This window comes from Diceros bicornis, chromosome X, assembly GCF_020826845.1.
Source record: "Diceros bicornis minor isolate mBicDic1 chromosome X, mDicBic1.mat.cur, whole genome shotgun sequence".
Lineage (NCBI taxonomy): Eukaryota > Metazoa > Chordata > Mammalia > Perissodactyla > Rhinocerotidae > Diceros > Diceros bicornis.
Genome location: NC_080781.1, coordinates 33,620,126 through 33,647,994, shown reverse-complemented (window position 1 = coordinate 33,647,994; position 27,869 = coordinate 33,620,126). Strand labels below are relative to the sequence as shown.

Below are 27,869 nucleotides of genomic sequence, written 5' to 3'. Positions count from 1 at the left end.
CTAGAGAAGAAAGAAGGAAGGGAAGAATACATGCTCATTAGCAACTATGAAGGAAACAATAGATGCTCATTTCCTTTTTTTTAAATGACATCCAGACTTTAAAAAACTCTGCTGAAATCTTTCTGCCTCTCAAATAATACGAAGGTTCTATTTTTCAGCCAACAATATATCCTGCTCATAACAAATGATTCAAGTTTCTGAAATGTCCATAAAAAAATCTAACCCTTCAGCTTTTACACTGCCAGATGCTATTTTGGTGGGGTAGGGTGGGAGCATGTTTGGAGGACTGTGTCGGGGAAAGGTGGTGCATCTCCAATCCCCTGTGGAAGAAGATGGAATAGAAATATGTATTTAAAAACTTATGCAATAACCAAAGAACAAAACCGGAACACAGTGATTTGTCATGACTCTATTTATTAATACATGTATCACAAATGTTCACAATATCAATGCATTCTTGTTGGCATGCTAGACAGAGGCATTATTTTTTAAGATCTTTTAAAAATATTTTGACTTTTGTTCCCCCTTCACACTCATTTTTAAATTTATTTGATGAGGTCCTCGATGTCTATAACATCAATACAAAGAAAAAATACAGAAAGAAGTAAAATAACACAATAGCAATTAATTGGGGAAAAACAGAAGTAATATTGTCATAGAATGCAACAATACAGCTTTGTAATCGGATTATACAGGTTTCAACTGAGAGGCATAGGTGCACTAAACTGTCTACACATACCCAGGCATGTGACAATAATGAGCAAGGAGGCCACCTAAAGCTCAACAATTTCCTTCATGCATGACACATGCTTTTTTCTCCTCATGGACAATTACCGCTGTATCTCTTTACATGTCCTAGGCAGCCTGAAGAAGATAGGAAACAGCCTTAATAAAGGGAAAACCAAACCAAGGAGATTAAGCCAAAAGAACAGAGAGCTATTTATCTACATCAAGGGGTGTGGCATTTATCAATCATGATGAAGGGCTAATAAGAGCCTCCCACACTACATGCAGGGCCCAGCAGGGCCAGTGATGGTGCGATAACCAGTCACCTACAATGAGCTGCAGCTGGACCAAGTACAGTATGAGGAGCGAGCACAGGGCCTCAGGTGGGGTCCACTAGGACTAGATGCAGGGAACCTGGCTACACTCTGGCACAACAGGGCTTCACAAAATGGAACGCTACACATGATGCGAGCTGAAAGGTGGAGCAGAGACTGTGTGGGAGTGTCAGTTGCACGGGGGGTGGGGGGTGGTTAGGGGGAGCAGGGCAGGTGTATTATGTACTGTGCTCTAACATTCTTTGGAAGTCTTTCAAAGATTGCTGCAGTTCCTTTTTAAAACAGGTCTCTTATTCCACCGTTCTTGAAAGACTAAGAGAGAAATTAAAACATGTGAGTGACTCACCATTAACAAGGACTTAAGGTAACAAGCCGGAAAGAGCATTTATATATTTTCCACAATAGCAATGATCACATCTCCCCTCCAGCACTGCAGAAATGAGGTTTTGGCACGTGGACACGTGCCGCCAAGATCAGCTAGTTAAGTGGCCAGGCAGTGCCCCTGCCCATTTGAAGGGTAGTATGTGCCCCTGCCCATTTGAAGGGTAGTATGTGCCCTAAAGTGAGAACCCCGAAATTAAACACTCACTACTGCCACTCACCTTCTCCTTACACCATTTCATACTGGTTGGCCGTGATGAACCGGGACAGACAGCAGGCCAGCAGCATGCCAATCAGCTGTTGCCAGGAAGAAAAACGAGAATAAGAATCTCAAGTCACTGACCTACACCTCTCTTTGACCCTCCCAGATATAATTTTTAACAACTGAGGGCTTTCGTACATGAATAAATAAAGGACACTAGAGAAAAAGATCAAATCTGATTTCAATTGTGGGATCTGAGACTTTGCGAGTCTACCTGCTAGTGGAGGACAACTGGAGGCTCTCGAACTGGCCATAAGGTTCCAGCTCTAGCTCACTATGGCCACGTAAACACGACTTTTGACACACATAAGTAGTATTAAAATGTGTTCATATGTTATGAGAGTAATGAAAAAAATTAAGTACCAGAGAATTGGCGAGATGTTAACAAAAATGCCAAAACTTAATTCAAAACCATAAACATATGCATTGGGAAGATATCTCAACATAGAATGATACCCCAGCCATACCTGGCTGACAGAATAATAGTTCTTTCCTCAAGAAAACAAAACCCTATTCTTGACGATGTGAGTTTGCCAACGAAGAAAGCCACGGCTTGTGAGAGGTAGGAGGGGGGAGGGGAAAGGGGGGCTTTAATTTCGCTATGTCTCTAAGCCATGTAGATATCTTAGGTCTAAATGGGCCCATTTACACCCAAGGCCCATCCTCTAGTTTTTCAGGTCCCCAGAACAACCAATAACAGGGTATCTTCACCTCCTCAGAAGACCTCAAATCCTCTACCTGTCTTTGTGCCTTGACTTAACCTATAGCACAGGTGGATCTGATAAAAGCAGTTGTGACACTACCAAGACATCTTTAAGCACATCTGTTCTGCTTATTGGAAATCAAAATTCTTATTCCTGACTCTGGAGGATCAGCATTCTTTGGACAGGGGCCCAACTGTGCACTTGAATCTAGAGGCCAGAAGCTTCTCTTGTCCAAATGGAGTCCCTTCTCCTTAAGCAATTGGCCATGTTATATTAGTTCAGAGGTGGGAATGACCTTTAAAGATAATCTGGCACAGTGTCACTCCAAGTGTGGTTCCAGGACCAGCAGCATCAGCATCACCTGGGACCTCGTTACAAATGCAAATTCTCAGGCCCCACCCTGACCTCAGAATCAGACACTCTGGGGGGTGGGGCCCAGCAATTGGCGTTTTAACAAGATCTCCAGGTGAAAGAACCACTCATCCAGTCCATCCAGTCACCTTGTCTTACAGGTGAAACACCTGTGACCACTCTGGGTCCCACTGTTGGTCAGGGCAACACCTGAACTCTGTTCTCCTGGCTCTCCACCCACCTGTGCAGATTCCAGTCCACCTGGGTACCTTTCTTGCTGAAATCCCTGATTCTTCTCTTCCTTTTTCAAGTTAAAATTGTGCCGTGAAATATGCAAACTATAATCTCCGTGAGATAAGGAAAAATCACCACCTTATTGGACTTACCCTTTCTCCTACCAAGGCTCTGGCCAACATCATTTTGTGCCACAAAATACATAGTATCATGCACATACCAACAAATGGCCAAAAGAACCACGGCTGTAACCTCCAGAATTTCATGCCAAATGAGAAACTGAAATTTCCCCCATGAGTGCAAAGACTTTGAACATTATAGCTTGTCCCTTTTCATTAGAATTGCCATTTTCCAGGACCAACATATATCAGAACACACTTGATACTCTCAAAAATCAGATTCCAGACAAAAAACAAGTATTAGAGGTACATAGCACATTCAAGTATATCAAGTTATTTAATCCTTACCACACTCATGTGCAATATTACCATTCCAATTTTTTCCAGATAAGAAAATGGATTCAGGGCAAGTTAAAGAATCTTCCCCAAACCACACAGGTAACCCACACAGAGTTTAAGGTTCCACCCTCTTCCCCTAGCCAAAAATATCCCCTTTTCCTGCCTCCACCCCCACAATGGGGCCTAGACCTCTTTTCTTTCCAGAATAACTCCTCTGTCTCACACCACCAGGGGTTCCTTCCTGCCTTACACTGCAAGCTTCAGGGAGAAATTTTCAGTGGGCATCTCTTTGATTTCAAGTTCCTAGACTCTCCTTTCTTTGTAAAGCTTATCCCTTTAGATTTTTCTCATTGACCTCATGTGTATTTTAAGCATTTACAATAGTCACCATTCCACTTCATGGTTTGCAATGTTCCTATGGTCACTGGTTTACAACGCTCCTGGCCTCCATGGCAATTCATGACCACACAGCCAGAAAATTCTTTAAAATGCTTAAATATTTCTTGTATCTAAAATCTCTGCTTTCAGGGAAAAATAGCATGTCCCTCTGCCTTTAAACAGAAACAGCATCATTCTTTTTTGTGTGTGTGTGTGTGTGTGTGTTTTTTTTTTTTTTTTTGTGAGGAAGATCAGCCCTCAGCTAACATCTGCCAATCCTCCTCTTTTTGCTGAGGAAGACTGGCCCTGGGCTAACATCCATGTCCATCTTCCTCCACTTTATACGGGACGCCACCACAGCATGGCTTGACAAGCGGTGCGTCGGTGCATGCCCAGGATCCGAACTGGCAAACCCCGGGCTGCCGCAGCGGAACACATGCACTTAACCGCTTGCGCCACTGGGCTGGCCCAACAGCATCATTCTTAAGCCCTGGACATACTTTCTCACAAAAACAATAACTTTAAAAAATATAGGTAAAAATAAAAGCTATTTGCTTTTAAACTTACTATATTTTGTATTTCTGGGGCAAGAACACATCTTCTTCTGTTTACCCATGTAAGAAGATGGTTTTAAAAATTTTTTAACATCTACTAAGAAATTTGTTTTCCTAAAAAAAAGTCCGGAACTGAGGTACATAAAAGCTATGTGAAAACAGTATTTTACATATATTGGCTTTTAGTTTAGTTACTTCTAGTGCAACAAAAACTAGGATATGGGATATAGTAGGTGTTTTGAATTATTCACAGGATTACTGATTCCAAATTTGCCATAGTGTTTTCATCATATTTGAGAGAAAACTTTGATCTCTCATCTCCATAAATATCAAGTAAGGGAAAGTGGGGGGAAGTATCCTATACTTAATACAAATTATTACCAGATTATTTCTAGGTATATAACGGAAAGCCTGTTCAGCCTAAAGACATGGCCCCTTCCTCAGTCCGAGTCAGAACAAAATGCTTGCTTGCCACTAGACCCAATTACTCCGTAGACAGAAATCCACCTTTATTTGGATGAAACCGTTTTTTTAAGTTAAATATATGTAAAAAGTGCTTCAAAGTGCAGAGGTATGGGATTCTGGGCTGCCCTTCAGAAGCACACTGGTGACATTTATTAAGGCCGCAGTATGTGGGCATTTGGACAAACTTCTGCTTTAAACCCTGGAGGAAGACAGCAAAAGGAGAGCTTGTCTCTTATGCTGAAAACCTCTCAGGACGGAGACCCCAGAACCACCACTTGCCATTCCCATGGCTGGTGAAGTGCCTAATCCCACACAGTCTAGGGAGTTTAGGATCAGATTATTTATATTTGGTTGACTAAGACTTTGTAATTAGCCTTTGTTTAATTTTCTGAAGTAACATTTTATTTTTACCACTATCTGCCTTGTCAGTACTGTATTCTGCTTTCTTTTGTGTCTTAAAAAAACCTCTGGAAAGTCCTGCTGCTTCAAGAACTGAGAAGCCAGAGAGGGAGAGAGAGAAGAAAGGCCCTCTGCTTACAAAAGGCTAACTCCAGGCTTTCTGGAGGCATCTCCATATACAGAGCTGAGAGGTCGGGGCAACACACAAAACTCTAGTAACATGGATTGCATCACCGGGGCTCTACAATTCACCAGTAACAAGGCGGACTCCGAGAGGTGGGAGAGAGGTGGGGCCCATGTCAGCAAAGACAAGAGATGTAAAAGGCGACAGGGCAAGGGTGTTTTCTCCTGCGATCACCATGGGAGGCAAATGTGGCCCAATCAGGGGCAGAGGGAGGACAGCAAACAAAGCTGTAAAGGCAACTTAACAAGAAAGCATCAAGCAATAGGTCAAAAATTTAGATCCTTATAATGCCTGCAGAGATTTTACGTTAATGACTTAACTGGGAAACTAAATAAACCATCCATGTCTTTGGGACAGTGCCAAGGAATCTCATTTGAAATAAAATTGCATAAATGCTATTAGGGACCATCTCAGGCCCTGAAAATACTAGGGGAATAATAGATCCCTTAGCCTTATTCGGCGGCCATGTCTCATCAAGGCTACCAAGAATTTTGTCCTGCCCTCTACATAGAAAAGGTAAACAAGTCCCAGAAGAACATTCGTGGCCCATAACGAATCATCCCAGAGGCCTGTGGGCCCTGGAGGAAGCCCAGCAGGGGCGAGGGTCAGGGGATGGATGGGTAGGAGGAGGATTTGTATTTTTTGAGAAGAACCGTTTTCCTTCAAATTCCACAGACTCAAACCCTTTTGTTATAAAGGCACAAAATGAGTTCCCTTTAGGTGCTACCTGAGGCAAGAACAAGGGTGATCTTTGGCCTAAACGTTTAATAGAGCAGAAGTCAGAACTGTAATCCTGGATCTACAGTAGCCACTCAACCTCAAGCAAGGCACTCAACCCTCCTCTTCTGGAAAACAGCTCTACTGTGCCCACTCAGGACTGTAATATTCCATGATGTGGGGGATTAATCAAGCCTAATGGTTTCCAAGTCCAGCCACGCCCTGTGTTTATTTACATTGGATACAGAAGTGCTAAATACAGCAGCCATCTACCACCACCACCACCACCACCACACACACACACACACAGAAGGCCAAGCAAAGCGAGAAGCAGTGTCACAAATGGAGCAATTCAAGTGTCCAGACCCAGACACCCTCACTCTTTGCTTCTGGACCATGTTGGGAGCAGAGGATGTGATGTTCTTTCTCTTTGAGAGAGAGAGAGAGAGAGAGAGAGAGAGAGAGAGAGAGAGAGAGAGAGTGTGTGTGTGTGTGTGTGTGTGTGTGTGTGTGTGTGTGTGTCTGTCTCCCCAGGCCCTCTTCAGTAAAAGAGCAGCTGCCAAAGATGCAGGGAGGAGGTACCCTATCAAAACACACTCAACCTCTTGCTATAAATTTATAGGGCAGCAGGCCCTGCCGATCAAATCCAGACAAATGGGGTTTTCCTTGCGAGGGCAAAGGCAATGGGAGTTTGTGGGGAGAAATATTAAATGCTTGCCAAAACTCTGCTATCCAAAAACAGAACTCAAGGGCTTTAAGTTAGCTAACAGGTGACAAAGTTCTTGCACAGTCTATTAAAAGGCTAGACTCAGCTTAGTTTTCCTTGTACTTTATACCACTTTCAATTTCTCAGATAACAGATGTGCAAGGCCAGTTTGTTCCAACAGATGATAGCATGGAGGTCACAAGAGCAGGCGAGGAAAAGGGCAGGAAGAAAGTGGAGGGCAGGTGAGGAAAGGTGGGGAGAGCTCTGTTCTTTCCTTTGGTCTCTCTGTGACTTCTAGTCAGTAGAGCTTGCTTTATCACAGGAAGGCCAAGACATAGGCCAATATGATTGATTCATCAGTATCAGTGAATATTTGCTAAGTTTTACTATGACACTAGCCCTGAAATTTTTGAACACATGTGGCTAAAGCTTTGGTTCTGGGTCACTGACCAGGATCAGTATGGCTGGTTCTTCTTGAACAGGCATCGGGTAAGTGGCCACCATTGTCTCAGAGCGGCCCTGCATCTACTGGCATCTGGAAGCCAACTTCAGCGTCCAAGAACCTTGAGCCTGCTGGCACCATTAAAAGCTGCAGTTCTTAGTGCATCTGGCTAATAAAAGCTAGCCACGGCCATTCCTCTCCCTGCCCCAGGCTGAGCATGGCAGGTCTCTAGTCTCTGTCCCACTGTACCTGTCTGGCCACGTGGGTGAATGGTACTGACTGTGAAATGTCACTGGCCTCTGTGTTTTGTTTTCTTTTCCCAACAACTATGTGGTACCATGATGAGACCTAAACTCTCTGCAGAGAGTTTCTGTTCGGGGGTTCCTTGGGGCCAAAGCCCCTCTCTCTCACTGCCCCAGAAGGCCACAGAGCAACTCAACAACGCCCAGGTCAGGGATTTCTTCAAGGTAGCACAGAGATTAATGCTCATCAGGCCAGATAACCATTTGTCTAAGCATAAATGCCTTCACAGGGATGTGTGAGTGAGAAGTGGAGGAGAGATATTAATCCGATTCTTTATGACTTGGTTCATTTCACTACTGAAAATAGGATTGTCCCCCGATCCCCTCATGGTCATATGGGAATGTTCTTGGATGATAAGCTGTTTCATCCATGAGATTCCAGGCTCTTTGAGCCTCTCTTCTCCCCACATAGAGTACTGGCATCATATCCCTTTAGGGTTCTAGGACAGCCATTAGGGGAGACTTCAGCAATATTCCTTCCTCTAAGGGGACAGTCCTTAAACGCCAAGCACAAGTCTGCCCTATACGTGGGTGTTAACCTGACGCTGCACATGCATGTGTAAAGTATACTGTGTGTGACAGCTGTCAAGTGCATCCCGCACATCTGCATTGAACACGAGGTCCAGGATCCTCTAAACGTCCCCTGGCCATTACAGATGTGTCACTGAAGTGTTATTAATGAAATATGATAGCAACCAGAAGGAAGCTCAGGGCAGCAACTTCTTTTGAAATGTCTCTCGAGACTGAGTTAACTGGCACTGTTTGTGGCATCACTCTGGTTTGTCTGTGTGTTGGCATGTTGAGGGTTTAATTCACTTCATGAGCTGCAAAAAACAAAGCATGGTAAAAGAATTTTGAAACTGTGACAAGAAATACACACTCGTGTTGGCTGAGTCCACACACTCTTGTGAGGTAACATGTCACACAGGTTTTTGTAACTGCTTGGAAAGAAAAGCTTTTCAACTTATCTAAGCCTAAGCCCTCTATTTGCAAAAACTACCAGGCTAATGTTGTATTCCTTGATCTAAGTGATAGCTACACAGGTATGTTCATTTTGTGATAATTTATTAAGGTGTATAATGTACATACTTTTCTGTATATGCCATATTTCAATAAAAAGAAAAGTTTCAGGAACAAACTTGAATAAGATTAAAGTGCATCCGCATTGCTCAGAAGGAAGGAAAGAGGTACAGAGGGGCAGGGGAAAAGTAATTATAGCCCGAGAGAGCCAATATAGAATTCAGGCAGGTGAAATTAGTGCCGTGGAAACATTACTGGGATAACATTAATTGGGCTTTGCTGGAAAAATGATCTGTTGGTCTGAAAAAACTCTGAGTTAAACATAAATAAAATTTTTATGTGGTTGTAAGTATACATGCTGATGCTCCACCCATAGCAATATTATAGCAATGACATATCATTTGGCTGGGAGATCAGAAGCCTATGAGACAGTACACTGCTTGGTGGAGGTGGACAAAATTTCAGATTTAGCTTAATCTTGTTCCATCCTCGAGTATGTGTGGCTTGCTTATTTTGTATAGTTACTTCTCGCATTGTTGTTAGAGGCTGGGTAGAGATAAAGAGATATAAAATTTAATATAGGAAAATTCAGTTTCCTTTTAAGGAACAATAGTCAAACCTGGGGATTAAAATAATGATGACAAGATGAAGTTTGCTAAATTTAGGCTGTCCTTTAAGGGTGAGATCTCATGCATAATCTTCAGGAACTAAGAACAAAAACGGGACAGGGCAACCAGGAAAAAGCCTCCCCCAAATCCAGAGCAGCCATTTGATGTTTGGAGTTGTTTATGCTCCAATTAAGCCAGCACTTTGTTCAGTTAACCTCTGTTTGACCTACAGAAGAAGCAAGTTGTTTTTCTGGAGTGAGTCATTAGTTGAACTGTAACCAATATTCCCTTGATGGCAAAACTTCATTTAAGTTGAAAAAGGAAAATCAATAAACAGATGACCTGAGGACTAATGAGCAAGGAGCTCTGACCCCATCTATCAGCTCTTCCCAAGGCACAGGGAGGCAGGCAGAGAATCTGGAGATAAGGGAGGGAAAGGAGAGCCAGGAGACAGGGGAAAGGCTAGACCCAATTGCAAGATTACAGTAGGCTACCTGGGAGAACGCGATTCCAAAAGCCACTCCAGCGATGATTCCCATGTTAGTCTCCATGAAACTGGTCACCAGATCATAACAACCCTGGAAACAGAGAGAGCGAGATGGTCTCAGAGATGGTTTACCTAGGGTAAAACCAGGCTGTGTTAACTTATAATACTCCCACGTACACTCCAACCTTTATCCAGCAAATACAATTGCAATTCACTCTAGGAACTTACTAGCATTCTTTTCAAACTTTAAAAAAATAATGAAAAATTTCAAACATACAAAAAAGTATAGAGAGTAGTACAATGAACCCTCAAGTGACCCTTCCTTTAATGTCACAATTAACGTATGGCCAATCTTTGTTTCATTTAAATTTCTTCAACTCGCATTCCCTGGCTGGATTATTTTAAAGCAAATCCAGATATATACTTTCATCCACAAATGTTTCAGTAGTAAGATTAAATTTAGCAGGAAATCTGTAAGATCTGTGAAGCAAACACTGTAGAGATATAAAAGTAGACGTGAACAGATAAAAAGGCATTCCACATCCTTGAACAGGAACACTCAGCATCATAAGCATAGTTACCAGCATTTTGACAATACATGACAAAATCTTGGACAAAGTGAGATCATGTGGTTAGAGAAAGGTGTTTGAATACCAGCCAACTTGATGGTGTTTTAGGGTTCTTCCTAAGGAGACTATTAAGTTTTTTTTTAATAGGGAAAAACCTATGTTCTAGAGCCATTTTTTCCCACAAACTTACTATGTGACCTTGAACAAGTCATTTCTCCTTTCTGGATGTCAATAACTTTATTCATAAAATGAAGTGAATTTCCCTTCAACATACTATGAAATCGCCAAATGCTGTGATTAAAAACAGCACCAGTTTTACCAATTTCAGTGTTCGTTTTAAAACTGATAAAGTTAATCACCTTTCTCTAAAATAAATGATCTGGTTGGAGTTCAACAATGTTGCTGAATTTGTTGTTGTTATTCTGGATTACAGTTTCTTAACCTAGTCCAGGTAGGAAACACCAAATTTTGTGCATTACTTATAATGCAAAGGCAAAAGCTGACTCTTCCGGTTAAATGCCTGACAGGTCAAACACCAGGAATATATGTGTGTGTCTGTGTGTGTGTGTGTATTTATATGTATATTTATTTGAAACTGGACCAAATCAACCTAGACTTCTGAACTGACCTATTTAGCCTTGGAAGCCATAGTCTTTTTCCAGTTTTCTAAAAAAGGGCTTCACCTTGAATGTATAAAGCTTGTGGAAAATCAAGACATTAATTTCATAAACAGGGTAAAGAGGATTGTTGTTTATTAAGAAAGGCACACTAAATTGTAATAACATCTGAAAAACAACAAAAAACATATCTCCCATTTTTAAATTTAACAATTTAACATTTCTCATAGCTTGTGAAAATTCTGCCAATGCCATATCTTCTAATAACTGATATTTTATGCATTCACAGTCTGTTTGCAGAGGAAAGGGCACATTAACTTAGCAGCAGTGCTTTGACACATGTTTTCAATGCAAGGGACAAACTATATTCCTTGGTTACCTGATGCAAATTTGAAGGCCAAGGCGGAGGTGGGAAAAGAAATACATTATCGCTCATGGGGATTTGAAATTTGATTCTCTTTTTATAGTAGAAGCTTGCTTGCTGATTTCATTTTCCCTAGTGAAACTATATATCACACTATTTTTCAAAAGGTATTGGAAGGGAGAGCAGTTTAGGTTAGGAAGCGTTCAAAGCCAGAAGAGAGGTGGATATTCTAATATACTTTCCAAATGGTAACAGCTAAGATAGCATTTTGCCATGCTGGCCATCATTACTGTATTTTCTCCCCACAGCAATGGTCGGCAGAGGAATGAAGATCAGACCAGCACTAGTGTCAGGTCAGCTCAAAACATGGAAAAACAAATCCAATGATAAAATCCAAAGAGAAAGGAGGTAGGTTTCTTACTTTGCAAAACAGTTTGGCAGCGACTTTTTTTTTTTTCCTGTGAACTTCAATTCTACACGTTAAGTTGAACATATTTTTCTAAAGTATGATTTCTACTCCATTGTAGGAGATTTCAGAGTCAATCACATTATTTTTGATAAGCCCACTCCAACTAGTAAGAGAAACCAGAAAAATGAAGTGCCTGGCATTAGTACAATTGTGACAAAATTGTTCTCTTTAAACCTTGCTCCGCAAAGTGGAGTTCTTCCATGAGCAGCAGCAGCAGCAATTATCTGGGAGTTCGTTAGAAATGCAGAATCTGAGGCCCCACTCCAGACCTACTGAATCAGAATCTGCCAAAATCCTGGGTTAATCATCTTTAATGAATTTTAATGAATGTTAACAATATTTCCCGATGTTTCACATGCCCATTAAAGTTTGAGAAGCACTCTTCTATAAGAATTCCCCTACTATTTTTTACTCCAAATAAGAAAGCAAATTAATGAATCATATCAGTAGGAGGGTTACTTCAAATGAGAAGATGAAAGCGATTTAGCTTCTTTGTTGTTGTTTAAACAATACAAGACCAAGGTTGAAATAAATGCTTTCTATCTCTGGATTTATCTCTGTTATTCATCACGTGGACCCACAAGCCCATTTTCCAGGTCTCAGCATAGATCTGCAGACTACAAGAACTGCTTTGATACTACAACTACAGGCCATGTTTGCATTCCGCCTCAAGTTCTCCACTAAACCATAATCTTATCTGCCCACAACAATCTCTTTTAATTTCCTAAAATGAAAGCCTGGTTGTCAGGTGTGAGATAAATCTACAGAGACCTGCTCTATGTCCTAGGAAACACCCAGAAACAGAACAGGTAATTTGCTCACCCTCTCAGCAGGTCTAAATCAACACAGTCACCAATGGAAAACATCTGTGAGTGGCAGACTTTCAATACTAGGAGTAGACAGCTAGTCTCAGACAAGTTCTGGGAAGAGTTATCTTGGTAGCTGCCAACCAGAATAACTCTTTCTCTTCCTCTTGCCCTTGCTCTTAAAAAATGTCAAGGAATTCCTATGGAGTAGAGGCTCACTCAACGCTATTAGCCAGCTGAACTTGCAGACATTTCATCATCCTGCTAGCAAAACCAAAATAAATTCCATCCCCAAAACAAAACAATAAATATCCTGTTTAACTGTTCTCACCTCCCTCCTGCTCTCTCCCAGTTATCTGCACAAGGTAGGTTTCTCAGGCTGCCAGGTAAGAGCCAAGAGTCATCTTTCTGTGCTCTCAGAGCATAGGGTTCAAGACACCAAAAAATCTACAGGGATTTAGAATGCACTTATTCTATACATCAGGATTCCATTTAACTAGAATGTGGCAGTAGTTAAGCCTCCTGGGGGAGGGAGTTAGTAGCGGAAGACGTTAACCTTTACGAGTATCTACTACTATTGTCTTCACCTCATCCCCATCTCCTACCTACCTTTTAGAGATGAGGCATCTGAGACTCAAGACCTGAGAAGTAATTTGTCTCAGAGGTTCGTGTGGGCATTAAATGAGAATATCTAATGAAACTCATTAGATAAATTTCAGTTTTCATTTACTATTTCTCCACTGAAGCAGCCAAGTTGGAGAGTATAAGGAAAGTGAGGATACAAGTTAAGCACCTCTTCCAGGTATTTGAGGTGCCCAGAAAAATGTCAAGTAGAATTGCGGGAGGAGGCGGGAAGTGAGGTCAATTTGTAGGTTAACAATGAAATGAAAAAATGCTACCCTTTCTTTATTTCTGGAAATATTTGTAAGGATTATAGAGATGCACTATAGGATATGCCTCTAAATTTTCTTTTGAATACAAACAAAAGATCTTCCCTACAAGGACCTGCTGCATCATTTCTAATAAAAGACACAGTGTGGTAGAGTGGAAGACAAACTTCACCATCATCGTCATGACATTTACGTTACAGTTAACATGCTACATTACAGTTAACATTTATTGTGTCCTTACTCTGTGCCAGGCATTCAATCCTCATATCAATCCTAAGGGGCAGGAACCATTATTATCTCCATTTTACAGATGAGAAAACTAAGAGTGAGAAAGGTAAAATAACTCGATCAAGATGGCACAACCAGCAAGTGGCTGAGCCAGAATTTAAACTGAAGCCTGACTCCAGATCCTCAACTTTAACAAAAGAAGAGGAAGTTTGGGTATAAAAAAAGACTTATCAAGGTTGAGGGCTGCTGCTTCTACAAACGCCCTCCTCACGCTCTGTTATGCCAATATCTCACTGTCATAAAGCATTTCTTGCCTTCTATAATTCAGAGCATCTACCGAGTGCTAGGTATGCCAGAAAATGGCAGCATAATGACATGTATGGGTGCTTAGTGGGGATATCCATGAAGAAACCAGAAGTCATCTTACTGACGAGAGGCGAAGGAGGCCTCAAACTTTGGGTTCCTATGAAAATTCCAGTAGGAACAGATGTCCTCTTAGCTACAAGAAGCTGAACATCCTGCCTTACTCCACCAATGGCAAAGTGATAAGCCCAGAATGACAAAATGAGCTTCTAGAATGGCAACAATGCCTTGCAGCTTTTATGCTACAAATACCAACAATAAATGGGTAAAATACAGAAACTGTGTCTTAACATTCTAATCTTGAGAGGATGGCTGTCTTCTATGAATTATTTAATAGTTGGCCTAGATCACATAGAATTTAGAAGACCTTAGTAAGAAAATAAAGTTTACCTGATGGCTGCATAACCACAGGTAAACTCAATGGTAGGGTTTCTTTCTCCTTTTTGTTTTACCAAAAACAAATTTTCTACCTGGCATTTCTCTAAGTATTTAAGAATACAGATAGCCTTCGCATGCAGTTGTATCATGTCTTCATCATATTCTCTGTAAAGTGGAATACAGAATTGATTTTCCTTTTTTCTGACTACTTAAATTTCATTTCTCTCATTTCCACTACATACTTTCAAATTTCTTCTAGCCAGTTTTTTTTTCTCATTTCTTTGGGAGTCAGGATGTTGACAGTGAGCTAAATTGGAGTTGTTGATTTCTTTTCCTATAGCAGAGGACTCCCTAAAATAAAGGCTGCCCCCCCAGCAGAAGCAGATGCTGTCAACTCTACTCCCCCTTCCTGCTAAGGACTGGCACCCAGCTGGGAGTAATTTCATATTTAGAAGGCACATTAAGGAGAACAAAGACACCCAGAAAGAAGAAAGGCAACATTCTTTGACATCAGCATTAGGGTTAACAGGAACCACTTGCTAAACCTTCCTAACTATACCTGGTAGATTCTTGCTGAGGGAGAGGAATGTGAGGCCAAGTTGAATCACAGCTTTCTCTTTCAGAAGTGGGCAGCCTCAAGTGCCCCTTCCAGGCAATAAAGGACCACAAAGGTAGATTCTTGACTCTCTCCAAGACTACCATTTCTAATCTATTTGTCATAATTTCACAGAAACAAAAAAGTCCTCCCCAAACATTCACCACTGATCCCATCAGAGCTGAGAGGAAGCCAGTACCTTCTGGTTAACTTTGGTGGCGGCCACTGTCAGATTGCGTAGATCCTGGGGATTACAGTCAGTTTCGTTCATGCAGCAACTCGGGGGGATGCCATTCTCCTGGAAGTAGGGGCTGGTGCTCCAGTTGGTGTACTTCTGCACGCCACAGCAGCTCAGCTGTTAACAGGGAAAGGGAAAGAATCAAAGTGTGGCAGATCAAAGACACTGTGGTCTCCTCACTCACCGCCCTGCAACTTTTAAGAGAAACAACGGCCAAGCCCCTAAGTCAACAGGTATAGCTTTGGTGAGTAAAGATGAGCTGAAGCTCCGCTAACAATTATACTCACTTGGAAGCCTATTTGAACTCAAAGGAAAGCAGTCCTCGATTACATGTCATGTTGGCTTTCTTACCACCTCCACAAAACAAAGCAGTGCCTCTGGCCTGGCTAAGCATCAAAATCACCTATGTGAGCTGGGTGCTGTTAAAGGTACAGATGTATAGATCAACGAAATCAGGATGGTTGATGGGGGAGCTGAGGCAAAAATGGTTTTAAAAAACTCTCCACAGGATCTATCCTAATAAGTAAATAAATGGTTTAGGAAATAAAAAGATGCATATAGAGGAAGAGAGAGAGCTGGTTGGTAAACTAGAGCCTACCAGCTGCCTGGTTTTATAAATCGGGTTTTATTGGGACACAACCATGCCTATTTGTTTACGTCCTATCTATGGCTGTTTTTGTGCCACAGCAGCAGAGTTGGGTAGTTGTGACAGAGACTGACTGCATGGCCCACAAAGCCAAACATAGTTACTATTTGATCCTTTCCAGAAAATATTGTCCAACCCCTGACATAGGGGATATTAAAGCAAATGGGGCAAAAATATAATCAGTGAATCTAGGTAAAAAGTACATAGTTCTTTGTACTATTTTTACAACTTTTCTGTTAAATTTGAAATTTTATCAAAATAAATTACCAAAAAATAAAAATACTGCTTCTAAAGTAAAAACAACAATAACCGCAAAACCAAAAACCAAGGTGATCCTGATGGGCGGTCTGGCTTGAGCACCAGCACCTTCCCTCCGCCTCCCCCACCGTTGTGCCTCCAGGCAGGAAACATCTATTTTCCTCATATCCTCTGCAAGGCACTGGGCAGCCTAGGCCATTCACACACCTGACAGATCCTCAGTTTCTCCTAGGTCCGCTCTCCACTACACTGCCCAAGCCAGTGAACACAGCTCACCTGAGCTCTTCATCCAGTCTAAAGACACCATTTCCAGAATGCCAGCCTTTGGAAGCCAACTCTAAGCAAGGCTATCATAGACTCACTGCCTATCTCTTTTCCAAAGCTTCAGATTTAAGGGCAAACTAGCTTTCCTTGGGATGCTCACAATCCTTACTGATGAAAAAGCAAACCAGAGGCAGCGGTCCTTCTTGACACTGATTACTTGGATAATTGGACCCTGGACAAGCACTGGATGTCAACTCTTGGAAATCGAACTGGACCAAGAGTTGGAGAACAGGAATCAACAGCAAATGCTACTGGTCCAACATCACCGGCAGCCCACAAGCCTAAGGCCAGACCTCGTAGAGAGTTGTCAGCCCGATCTCCTTCCCTGGAACTTACGCTGCGCTGCACATGATCCACAGCCCGGCTCCTCTCATCATTGCCATTGTAATTCTGCATGGCATCCGTGTAAGTCCTCAGGAAGGTGTCCTTGATCTATAGAAGACAAGGAGGAATGTGGTTTTGGTCCACTGCAGCCCAAATGGACTCAGATTCATACCAACTTCCACCCCAAAATAGCCTCTTCTGAAAGTCTCTGAATAAATGTAGGCCAAGGAGGAAATGCCCTGTTTACTGAGACAAAAGAGCTCATAAAATTCACCAAGGGGTTTATTAGCTCAGGAATTAGAAAAAATTGTTCCCCTCACCCTCTCCAGAGGAAGCCTGCTTTGTTAAATGACACACTGAAGTGGCTAGTCAGTTTCTGAAAGGGGCTGTGATGGTGACTTGCCAAACCTCAGGCCTGGGTTTTCTAGTTATTTTCTTTGAACTGATTAATGCCCATCTTTCTTTCTATAACTTTTTCTGCCCTTACTCAGAAGAATGACAAAGGAGAGGCCATTGTGGGGGCAGGAAGACTGATGTTTTGACCAGAAACAGATCCCTATTCTAGCATACGGAAGTGGGGCAAAACCAACTTTCACTCACTTATCTTTATTGAGGCCAAAAAAGGGAGCTATAGGACATGAACTTTTGTTGTTAATAAATGGTTAACAAAACCTTTTCTCCTTCTGTATGAATATATTTGACCTTGGGTTAACTTTCAAGCTCTGTTCCCCTGGAAACGTGCTGAAGGTGGAGTGTCAGGTGTGTTACCAGGCAACACCCCTGCCCTCTTATGATAAAACTGCCCCCTGATTGGTGAAATGACTCTGGACTGGGAGGACAGCGAATGACAATAATTATCTAGTGGGAAGCTTAGGGCTAAATATAGTGACTCGCCTAACTAGGCATGTTCCTTACTGAGATACTGGATGCTATGCCCGTGAGACAGTTATGAGAGAGAGACACTAGTTTCACGGAGCTTCTAAGCCAAGATGGCTACCACACCCAGTTGTGTCCTCTGACTTCATTGCACCTGCACTGGCTCTTAGGGGTGGGCAGGTGCACACAGAATAGATCCCCAACCACTTGAAGGACTCCCGCTGAAGAAATAAGCCCACTGCTGCCCTGCCGGCAAGCTGTGCTTCCTTTACTCTATCCTTCTGAGTAAATGGTGCCAAGCATGACCTATTGTCATCATGTGTGTGTGACTGTTTAGCCAAACTCAAGACCAGTACTGGTGGTCAAAGAGTGGCATTGCAACCCCCACCCAACACTCCCCTAAGTTTCAGATGAAAAGAGGTTAGGTAGATGAGGATGTCCAAGCCCTAGGTATCGGGAACCATTAAGAGAAAACTCCCTACATGGAGCCCAGCCACAGCCATACACAGGAGGAAACTGGGCAAGGGCTCAGGTGGGAGTGAGCCAGGCCGCACCTGCAGTTCACACATGCAGTGGGGACACCTCTAGGGCAGTTGAGGCCATGACTTATCAGGTTTCACCTCACCTGAGAATAAGAATGTGGGATGTAGTGCTAATTCCAGATGCAGCGCCATATGAAATGGGTTCTAGAAGTCAGCCTTGGCATCTGAGATACTGCCTCTTGTAAAGGGAAAAACCAGGGCAATAGGGAAAGAGGGCAGAAAGTGCACAAGCAAGCTCACTGGGAACTTAACTTGGTCCAACACAAAAGCAGGGCCTGGGACAGATGATGCCCGACTTTCAAGAGCCACAGTAACACTCTACCCCCTCAGCATGTTTTCCCACCTGTATCTTGCTATTTTTTTCATTTCTAACACTCGCATATCTACTTCTGGCTTTACTGCTATCTATGAGGTACAATAATGGATTTTTGGGGGGGAGTTAGAACCAGAACTTGATTGCAGCGGATACACTTTCTGACCTATCATCAATATACACAACTGAAAAGTGATACCACGGTGGCTAGAGACAGCATGAGAACATCTCATTTCTGCATTAGCATCTATCTGTTGTCTAAATAGAGCAGCTACAGTGATAGTACATGGAAGGATGGCCACACAAGACACAGGACAGCTGGCAGTGTCCTCAAAACTAGCAGTTAAGATCACACAACATATTCAAAATAATTTTTCCCCAGCTTTAGAAATCTAAAATCTTACATGTAAATTAAAAACAAAGTGCTGTGGGGGTTTTAGATCATGACTGTTTTCTCTCCTTTTTCCTCACTACTATGCAAAGCAGCAGAGCTCTTCAATATTGGGGTGTGGATTTGATCCCCAGGCGGCAGGGGGCGGCTCCCAGGAGCTCTGGGGAGGAGAGAGGCGAGCACAGGCTGTTTTGGGGAAATCTAGCACTTTGCCCTAGGGCCACAACTAGTCTGGCTTGCCTTTGCAGTCTCAGAAACCTTGTTACACAGATACAGACTTGTGCCTTGCTGAAGCGGCTATTTTACAAGGCATATTTAATCTATATTGAAGGTCACTGCTTTAAAATAAGGTGGAGAATCATTTTATGAAATAGCCATATAAAGAAATAGAATGAGGATCAACCACTGAGGTTTCAAGTTTGGTGAAATTCCTGCATTTAGAATTTTATTGGCATTTCAGCCCTATTACATGACATTTGGAAAATAGCAATACCACCGGAGATGCCAGCTAGCCTATATGCACCCTTTACACATTTCAAAAATGTGCCTCCCAAAGACCCTTTAACTGAATTCTCCACTTTGTGTATACTCACCTCATGACGAAACACAAACCCTGAAATGCCAGCTACGAGCTCAGCCAGGAACACCAGGGACAGAAACATGGCGTACTGAAAATCAAGTGGACAACAACAAAGTCAGATACATGAGGAGGAAGAGCGCTTCTTCAGGGTAGGTTACTTCTTGTCAAAGAGAATTAGACAAATCCTCATATCCCCTAGACGAAATCTCAGAAAAGCTTAAAAATACTCTTCTCTATATTTACCCACATGAGCCTCGATATAGGAATGTGTCTATTTAATATGCTTAAGCATTTTGGGGCGCAGGCTGGGGAGAACTCATCCAGAAACCAGCATCATGCTTGTCAGTTCAACTCAACCAGGAGAAATCTAGAAGGGCTTTTACAACTAAGGTATCCACTATTTTTAACACTAGAATCCTTCAGCTAGAAAGTACTCTGGAGGTCATAGAACACAGTTCTGCCCTGTCTTGGAGCATTCAGACCACCTCCCTCACGATGGTCATCTGGTATCTGCACGCACCCTTCATCTAGCATCTGCAAACCAAGCCCACTCCCTCCACCTACCCACCCCTTACAGCCCATTCAGTTTTCAAACTGTTCCAATCGCTGGAAAGACTTCCTTTCCCTTGGCCATAGTCTGCCTACTTGTAACTTCCACTCACTGGTGTTGGACCTGCTTTCAGGAGATACAAGAACCAGCCCGACCTCTCTTCCATACAACAGCTCTTTATATGTGTGAACACAGCAATGGTGTGAACCTGCTGCTTCTCTTCATTCAGGTGAACTCCTCCAGTTTCCTTAAGCACATCTCATATGAGATGGCTTCAAAACCCCTTCCTTTGGAATTGTGTATCCCTCCCATCGTGAAAGATCAGAATGTGCATAGGTCGACAGTCTTCCTCAATATGGTAGGTCAGGCCTGAATACAGCAGTAGCCACTGGGCTGCTTACCTCTCTTGTTCTGCACACCAGGTGGAGTTGATAGTCTTTAAAAAAGCAAATATGCTACACTGCTGAGTAACAGTGTTTGTATGCATCTAAAACCCTTAGTGCTTCTTACTCATTTCATGCTTCCTGTACTTTCCAAGTTGATTTTGTGTGTGTGTGTGTGCATGCCTAAGTTCAGGGATATTACACGGTACTTACGAGACATTAAGGGTTTCCAGTTTTGTGACTTTGAAAAGCAGATAAAAGGAAAGAGAAGTGATTCCTTTCCTAAAAGGCATATGTCTTACAATCTGCTGCTTCTCATCTCAAAATGAAATACAATGGTCCTGAATGTTTGGAATGGCCCTAGATGATGCTGTGGAATTTGGATACACTGCACATGGCCATATTACTTACTTGTAAAGTGTACATATGTCTTTTAAAGTATACATATGTGCATAGGATCATAAATTATTTTTCTCAGCTAGTGGCACATATATTAAAAGGAGGAAATACTGGCTTAAAATGCTAGTTTCATTCAAAATATTAACAGAAGTTTCTACACACACTTAAAGCATAGCCACTAAAATATCAAACACACAGTTATGAGTAGAATGCCCCACGTGCACGACTTCTCTCTCTCAACGTGGTACAAAATGCAATTAGAAGCACACTTTACTCTAGGGAAAGTCTCATCCTAGGCTTAGACCAGAAAGTAACTGTGGTAAGTACTGTGGAAAGTAACTGTGAGGAAGCAAGCAAGAGAAAGGACATTTGACTCTGTGGTCAGAAGTCCTCCCAGGTTTGAGTCCTAGCCTTGTTGTGAACTAACTCTTAGGAAAGAGGTAGCTCCTCTGGGCCTTCATAAAGAGGAAATAGTTATTTTCAGTTGTTTTGCAATTAATGAGGTTAAGTGAGGACCGCAAAATTCTAGACTGACAGTTCATCAAGTGACTTCCACTCGTCAGCCAGATCAGCAGTTTCCTGTTTCTGGGAAGTTCCCTGCGTCCAGCAGCTGCTTTTCCTTCAGAAGGCCTTGGCCAAAAGCCTGTTGGGAAGAGCTTGTTCTAAATACAGGCGACAGGGTTCAAGTTTTCTCCAAATGAAAATATTGTAGTAGAAATAGTCCTAGTTTTGGAAAGAGACATATATGGATTCTGATCCCAGTTCTCTGCATATTAACTGTGTGAACCTGGGCGGGTTATTTAACCTCTAAGTCTTTATCATGTAACACGAAAATACAGCCTACACTTCATGGTGGTGGTGAGGAATAAATAAAACATAGTATGCACCCAGTACAGCATCTAGCAGGTAAAAGGAATTAAATGATAGCTTTTAAAAAACCAAAAACCCAAACAAACCCAAAAAACTTCTCTACTTTCCAAAAGGTTCACCTGCTAGTGAGCTCACAAATGTTAGGAGAAAATAGCAGTGTGCTATAAAACCATCTTCAGAAGAGAGTGGAGATGACTGTTCCATTGTTGTATCTGCTCTTGTGCCCTCCCTTCAGTCATAGTATTTGGGCTGGAAGAAACCTTGGTCATTTAGTCCAATACTATTCTTTCATAAATGGGGACAAAGGCCCAAAGAGGTTACATCCTTGCCTCTAAAGACTTAAGCCAGTTAGTGTCAGAATCAGTCAGGTCTCATGACCAGGTCTCCTCTCTTCTTTTTTGAACAGATGGATTTTTAGAGATCTTTCTTTTCTATGCCTTGGAAGTTAATTCTCCTTGCTACTCATTCTACTAAAGAAGAGATTCTCAACACTGGCTGGACAATAGAATTCCCTGGAGGGCTTTTAGAAAATGTGATGTCAGGGCCTCCCCACCATAGATTTTGGTTCAATTGGTTGGAGATGGGACCCTGGCAAGGTGTTTTTAAAAAGCTTCTCAGGTGATTTGAGCATGCATCCAGAGCTGAGGACCACAAGCCTAGAACAAAAGAAATCCTAGTGCTTGTAAGAAGTACTAGAGGGTAGACTCAGGGTGCTAACAGAGTGGCAGGTGACAGCAGCAGAAGTGCCTCAATATGGCCTCACTATGGCTTTCCCACCAACCTGAAAGACTCAGTGGTGGCCAGGGCATCACCCTCCTGCACGGTCTGCAGGACAGAAAGTAGCCAAAGCAAGCACTACTTCCATGAGGTTGCCACCAAAGAGACTGACCAGTGCCAGTTTGGAAGATGGTTCCTTTGGAGTGAATCACTTTCACACCCCTATCTGTCACTAGATGGTGTTAAATGTTACTATAACCTAGGGCTAAACAAGGAAGGACAGGCAATACAGCACTGACGGAATTTCTGCTCCCCCTTTCACAGAATGAGACGTCTGACATAAATCCTTTTAAACAACATTTTCTTTTGAAGAGAGGCCCTTGCTACCTTTTATCTATAAAATCCTTTAACATTAACTCTTATTAATGAAGAGCATGGACACTCAGCAGAGAATTAGGCAACTAGTCTACCAAAAAGTTAAGAATCATAGTAACAGCCTTTTAACGGCCTGCTCTTACCCTTTGGGAAACATCACTGCTATGTCTGCCCTTATTAGAGTAAAGGCACCCAGCACTGGTCCTGGCAGCCAATACTTGGCACTGTATCAACCCTCTGTTGAGTGGGGAAGCTCTGGCTTAGCTCAACTCCCATAGCACTGAGCCGGGGTGTGCAGGTTTAGAGAAGAGCATGTCCTTGCATCCAAGCACAACCAAGCTCAAGGAGGCAGAAAGTATTTCTCCAATGGGAACTTGGAGATGAAAGGCTGCTTATGTTCGGGATGCTACCTTGCCCACCAAAGCTGCACATCACATGCTTGAAGAGATTTCTGAGACAGAATTTAAAAGTGCCATGAATTTATCTTGCCATGAGGATATAAATGGCCTATTGGAACCGCTGACCACTGCTCTGTCATCATCCAACTCAAGGGACCAGGACTGGGATTTTTTGTGCCAGGCTATGTTCAGGGCTGTTGTTCCCTCTAGGGGATTCAAGGGTAGATTAGGTAAGAGTCCGACTAAAATTAAAGTCAATGAATATTAAGTTCTTGTCTGTGGCTTCAAGAAGGACCACTTCACTTTCATTTGATTTGTATTTTTACAAAAAATAATTGAAAAAGCAGTATCACGTTGTGACATACTCACCAGTTTCAGCATCCATGGGCTTCCACGGCATGTAGCAAAGCATCCAAACAGGCCAAAAACGACGATAGTGGTGCCAGTTCCGATGAGCACATAGGGAGCATTTGTGGAGTTCTCAGCAATAAGGGAGATATAGGTGCCCAGAGTGAGTTTGCCCCAGACTCCAACAGCCAGCAGGATCACCCCAGTGATCTGAAAAGGGGGAGAAGGGAGTATGAAACTGCTGCTGAGAGAGGTGAGCATCAACACAGAGCAAGGTGGCCTACATCTGAAGACTCAAGCTTCCATGAGCAAGATGGGTCCTTGAAGCAGTGGGAAATGCCAGAGACCATTCACTAACCCCATCACAAAGTACAGACGCTTTGATTTTGTCCAATTAGATCTGTCCCTTATACAATCCCATATGCAGTTACCATATTAACTGGAAGTTAAGCCAACAATAAAGAGCTTTTTTAAAAGCTGCTTACAAAGAGCCTTCCCAGGTCTGGTCTGAGAGATGCTGCCCAACACTGAGCTGGCTACAACTCCAGTAAGAATGTCAGCAACCCTCTTCAATAGCATGTGTGTATATAGTATGTTTTAAGGACATCTTGTACAATGTTTTAAGGAACAAGGTGATTTTCCTTGACTATTATCACAAAATCTCTACAGAAACAAAACATTCAAAATATTTTTGAATCCCTATTTATGTGCTGCCTTATTTACATTATTCAATATAAAACAACAGATGAATCTGAATAGTTCCTGGAATTAGCTGTAATATAATTTGTCAAATCCTGCTGATCGGTCCAAAGGAAATCCCCACAGCACATCTAAACTCAAAAAGCTTCCATCAAGCAGGCCCTTACTTCAGGGGATAGATTTGGGGCTGCATGCTATGCCTTACTCTCCATCCCCTGCAGGCCACACACTCCAGCAGCTTTAGCTGCTGAAGCCAGCAGTTGAGTTTGTGATTCTATCTCCCTAGCCGGTTTCTCGTCTAGTTTACCAATAGCTTAGCAACTCATTCAAACTGACAGCCCTCTAACTGCCACCCCTTCTGACACCTTATGAGGCTCAAAAGAAGCCTGGGTGTTCAAGGAAGCCCTTCCCCAGTTTTGTCCCACCCCATTGCCTGATGTCCCATACCAAATGCCTCAGCTCCCTGCCCAGCCCGCCCATTCAAATGAGGAGGCAAGATGAGAAACTGGAGAAAACCAGTATGATACAAATGAATACCCACCTCACCAAAGATACCCCTGTCAATCAACACACTGTTCCTTAACATCTGTAAGTAAACACCACCAAATACACGCTACACGAGGAACCAAATGGCTGGGCCAGTGAAGATGCTTAGGCCTCTCTCCTTTATACTCTGAAAACTCCCTCTGCAGTTTGGAGCCATCAAACTCCACCACCAGATTATTTCTCTGCACAGGAAAAAAAACGGATCCTGCACCTCTTGCCATATCAGGTGAGAGCGGGCTCCACCTATTTTGGGGAAGGGACCAGCAGAAACAATAAGAGATTGGTGATACTCTCCTACTCCCACCTCTATAGCCTCTACTTTGTAGACCCATCACCATGAAAGAGAACTAAAAGCCTTAAATCAGAAAAAGATGGAGGAACTAGTGCTACTTTTATAAGGCAAAGGTGAATGACTGTGATGCAATCTTGAGGAGAAAGCTTTTGACACTAATATTTGGGAGAAGGTGGCCCAGTGGAGGCCTATTGCCTTTGAAAAGTTCCAGTGGGGATGGACTTAGTGAGTTAAAACCAAGAATATGTTGCCAAGAGTTCTAAGTCCTCTGCTGACACCTGGTGGCTGCTAAAGAAAGTACCTCCCTTGAACAGACTCTATTGCCATACTCCTCTAAGTGGAAACATAAAATGCTTTTCATCCACTAGAATCAAAATTTAAGATTCAACTCTCTACTCACTGGGGGTAAAACGCAGTGAACACTAAGTAGAAAGGACAGTGACTGAGCTATCTTTAATTACTCAATGTTTAGTACAGTGCCAGGCACAGAGTAAATGCTTAATATTCATTGACAAACAAATACATTTCATTTATTTGGGTCTTAGAGCCACTATTTTATAAACAGAGTCTTTAAAATGCCAAATACTTACCAAACTTCTCCATCAGCAAATACTGTGTGGTAACTTAAAACGACACCAAAGAGAAACTTTCTCCCCTTCTTCCCACTCCACCATTATCTGCCTAAAGCTATAAATAGCACAATGTAAATGTATTGAAAAAGACAAAAATTCAGTTAAACTATTCATTGCTTAGGCTGAACATAGGTCTCATCTAGAGACTAGCAATTTCATGTAACTGCCCCCAAAGATTCAGTAACACTTCAGACACACACTGAGCAGCTGCATTCTCTACACTACTACTGCCAGTCATTACTGGAATGTGATTGCTTTAATGAAAGTGTATTCTACTGACCAAGTATAAGAGTCTGATACTGTCTTGTATTTCTGTGACCAGTGATTTCATAAAGTTCACTTATTACCATAACAAATATTATATGCAGTATGTTAAAGTTAACACAAATGCTGATTTCAAGGCACACAGCATTAACATTTTAATTTTTCTTTTCAAAAAATAATTTCTCTAAATGCAACCATTGCTTTGTATATGAAGCTTCTCCTCATGTAAAGTACAAAGCCTATACTATCAACTTGTTAAAATGTTCATATAATGTAAATTACACAAATATTCTTTTTCAAAAAGACTATTTTTGCAGATCTCAAGGGTGCCTCTTAAAGATTGCCAATAGGCACGAACACAGCACTGTGGGTACCATATTGCATGGGAGAAAAACCATCCAATATCTTGACCTTGACCAAGTCAGTTATCCTCTAAGGAATTCCTCCTCTGAATGAGGTAGAGACTAGGATAGACAGGGCCCTTTCAACACCTTAGACTAGCAATGTGAGAACAACTCAGAGAGGAAACGCCTTCTCCAATGTTGCTCTTCTCATACTCAAACATTCCTGATGGACCAGCTCTGTGTTTGGAGGCCCGAACTCCACATATGCAAGGCATTCTGCACACACCAAATCCAGCCCTTCAGCGTCATCTTCCTCACTATTCTTTATGCACTCTATGTACTTCCAGGAAAACTGAGCTCTTCTCTGTGAACTTCCTGTACTTTACTACTTCTCAACCTTTGCTCATGATGATCCTCTTAACTTGAATTCTTACCCTTCCTATCACTACACGTCTACATCCTAAACTCTCATGGTACACTATACCCGCTCCTCCCAGCCTCCTTAAACAGAACTTACTCTGTTGTATGCCATCGTTATGCTGCACCCTATCCCCCTCTCATGCACATCCAGGACTGTGATCCCCTTGAGGGCAGGAGCTGTGTGTCCTGCACATAGTCAATATCCAGTACGTGCCTGCTGAATGAATGGATAAGCAGCTGATTGTAGATTTGAGAAAGGGAAAGAAGTTTCATGTTCGCCATCCACCTGCTATTCCCTCTGAACCTCTCTGAGGAACTATCAGAAATGGTAAGAAGGCCAATCTGAGCAGGCATTGTAATCTGGGGAAATAACGCTAAGGACAAAGAAGAAAAGATTAAATAGACAAGGGAGAAAAAGGTTGGGTGGCAGCTCTGAGGTGAGTAAAACCATATTTAGTGGTGGTGGTGGTAGTGGTGGTGGGCTTGGGGTGAGTATTGGAAGAAATTGCCAGGCAATTGAAGGGGAAAAAAAAAAAAACTACAAAGGGCTAAAGATCCATAAAACACAAAGTAGTATTTTCTCACATTTTTTGTACTATAATAACGCTTTTTACCAAGGATAAGAAACATACAAAGACAAGCCAAAGACAAAAGTCATTGCTATCTACATGATTTTTTTCTTGGCTCCTATCCGCATACACACACGCTCACCTATACATGTACCTTTACAAGCTCCCACATGGTGAAAAGCAAGGAACATGTTCTTTTGACATCTCTTCCGCTTTTGGGTGCAATGAGTAGGTTCAGAGCTCACCAAAGCAACTTTGTGTCTGAGCTCCTTAGAGACTTCAAATTTCTAAATCAATCAACATGTCACTGATTCAGTTTTCTTATGTAAGTTTTGCTTCTTTCTCAGAAGAATCAACCAGCAAGCAGCCAAGAGCGTGGGTAAGGAGTGGACAGATCAGAGCCAATAAATAAACCACGCGAGTGGCCTGGTGAGGGCACCAACAGCACCTTACATGCTCCCACATCAACCACAAGCCAGGAGAGCAGGCCCAGAGCCCGCCAGCAGTAGCCAGGCTGAGGCTCTCAGCCTCTTTTTATTCCCAGCATCTCATGGTGGCTTGACATTTCCTGTGTGCTTA

At 42.3% G+C, this 27,869-nt stretch overlaps 1 protein-coding gene across 2 annotated transcripts in view; it reads right to left on the bottom strand.

The window, feature by feature from the left end:
- Positions 1-397: 397 nt before the first annotated feature.
- Positions 398-27,869, bottom strand: part of TSPAN7 (tetraspanin 7) — a 122,581-nt gene continuing 95,109 nt past the window's right edge. Inside the window, exons 2-8 of one of the 2 annotated variants that reach the window (XM_058535643.1) lie at positions 23,546-23,734; positions 19,498-19,572; positions 16,795-16,890; positions 15,192-15,347; positions 9,721-9,804; positions 1,664-1,739; positions 398-1,373 (exon numbers count right to left, since the gene is read on the bottom strand). In XM_058535643.1, the coding sequence (XP_058391626.1) occupies positions 1,671-1,739; positions 9,721-9,804; positions 15,192-15,347; positions 16,795-16,890; positions 19,498-19,572; positions 23,546-23,734 (669 nt within the window). In that variant the 3' untranslated portion in view covers positions 398-1,373; positions 1,664-1,670. The remainder of the gene's footprint in view (positions 1,374-1,663; positions 1,740-9,720; positions 9,805-15,191; positions 15,348-16,794; positions 16,891-19,497; positions 19,573-23,545; positions 23,735-27,869) is intronic. The other variant, XM_058535644.1, reaches the window with a different exon arrangement.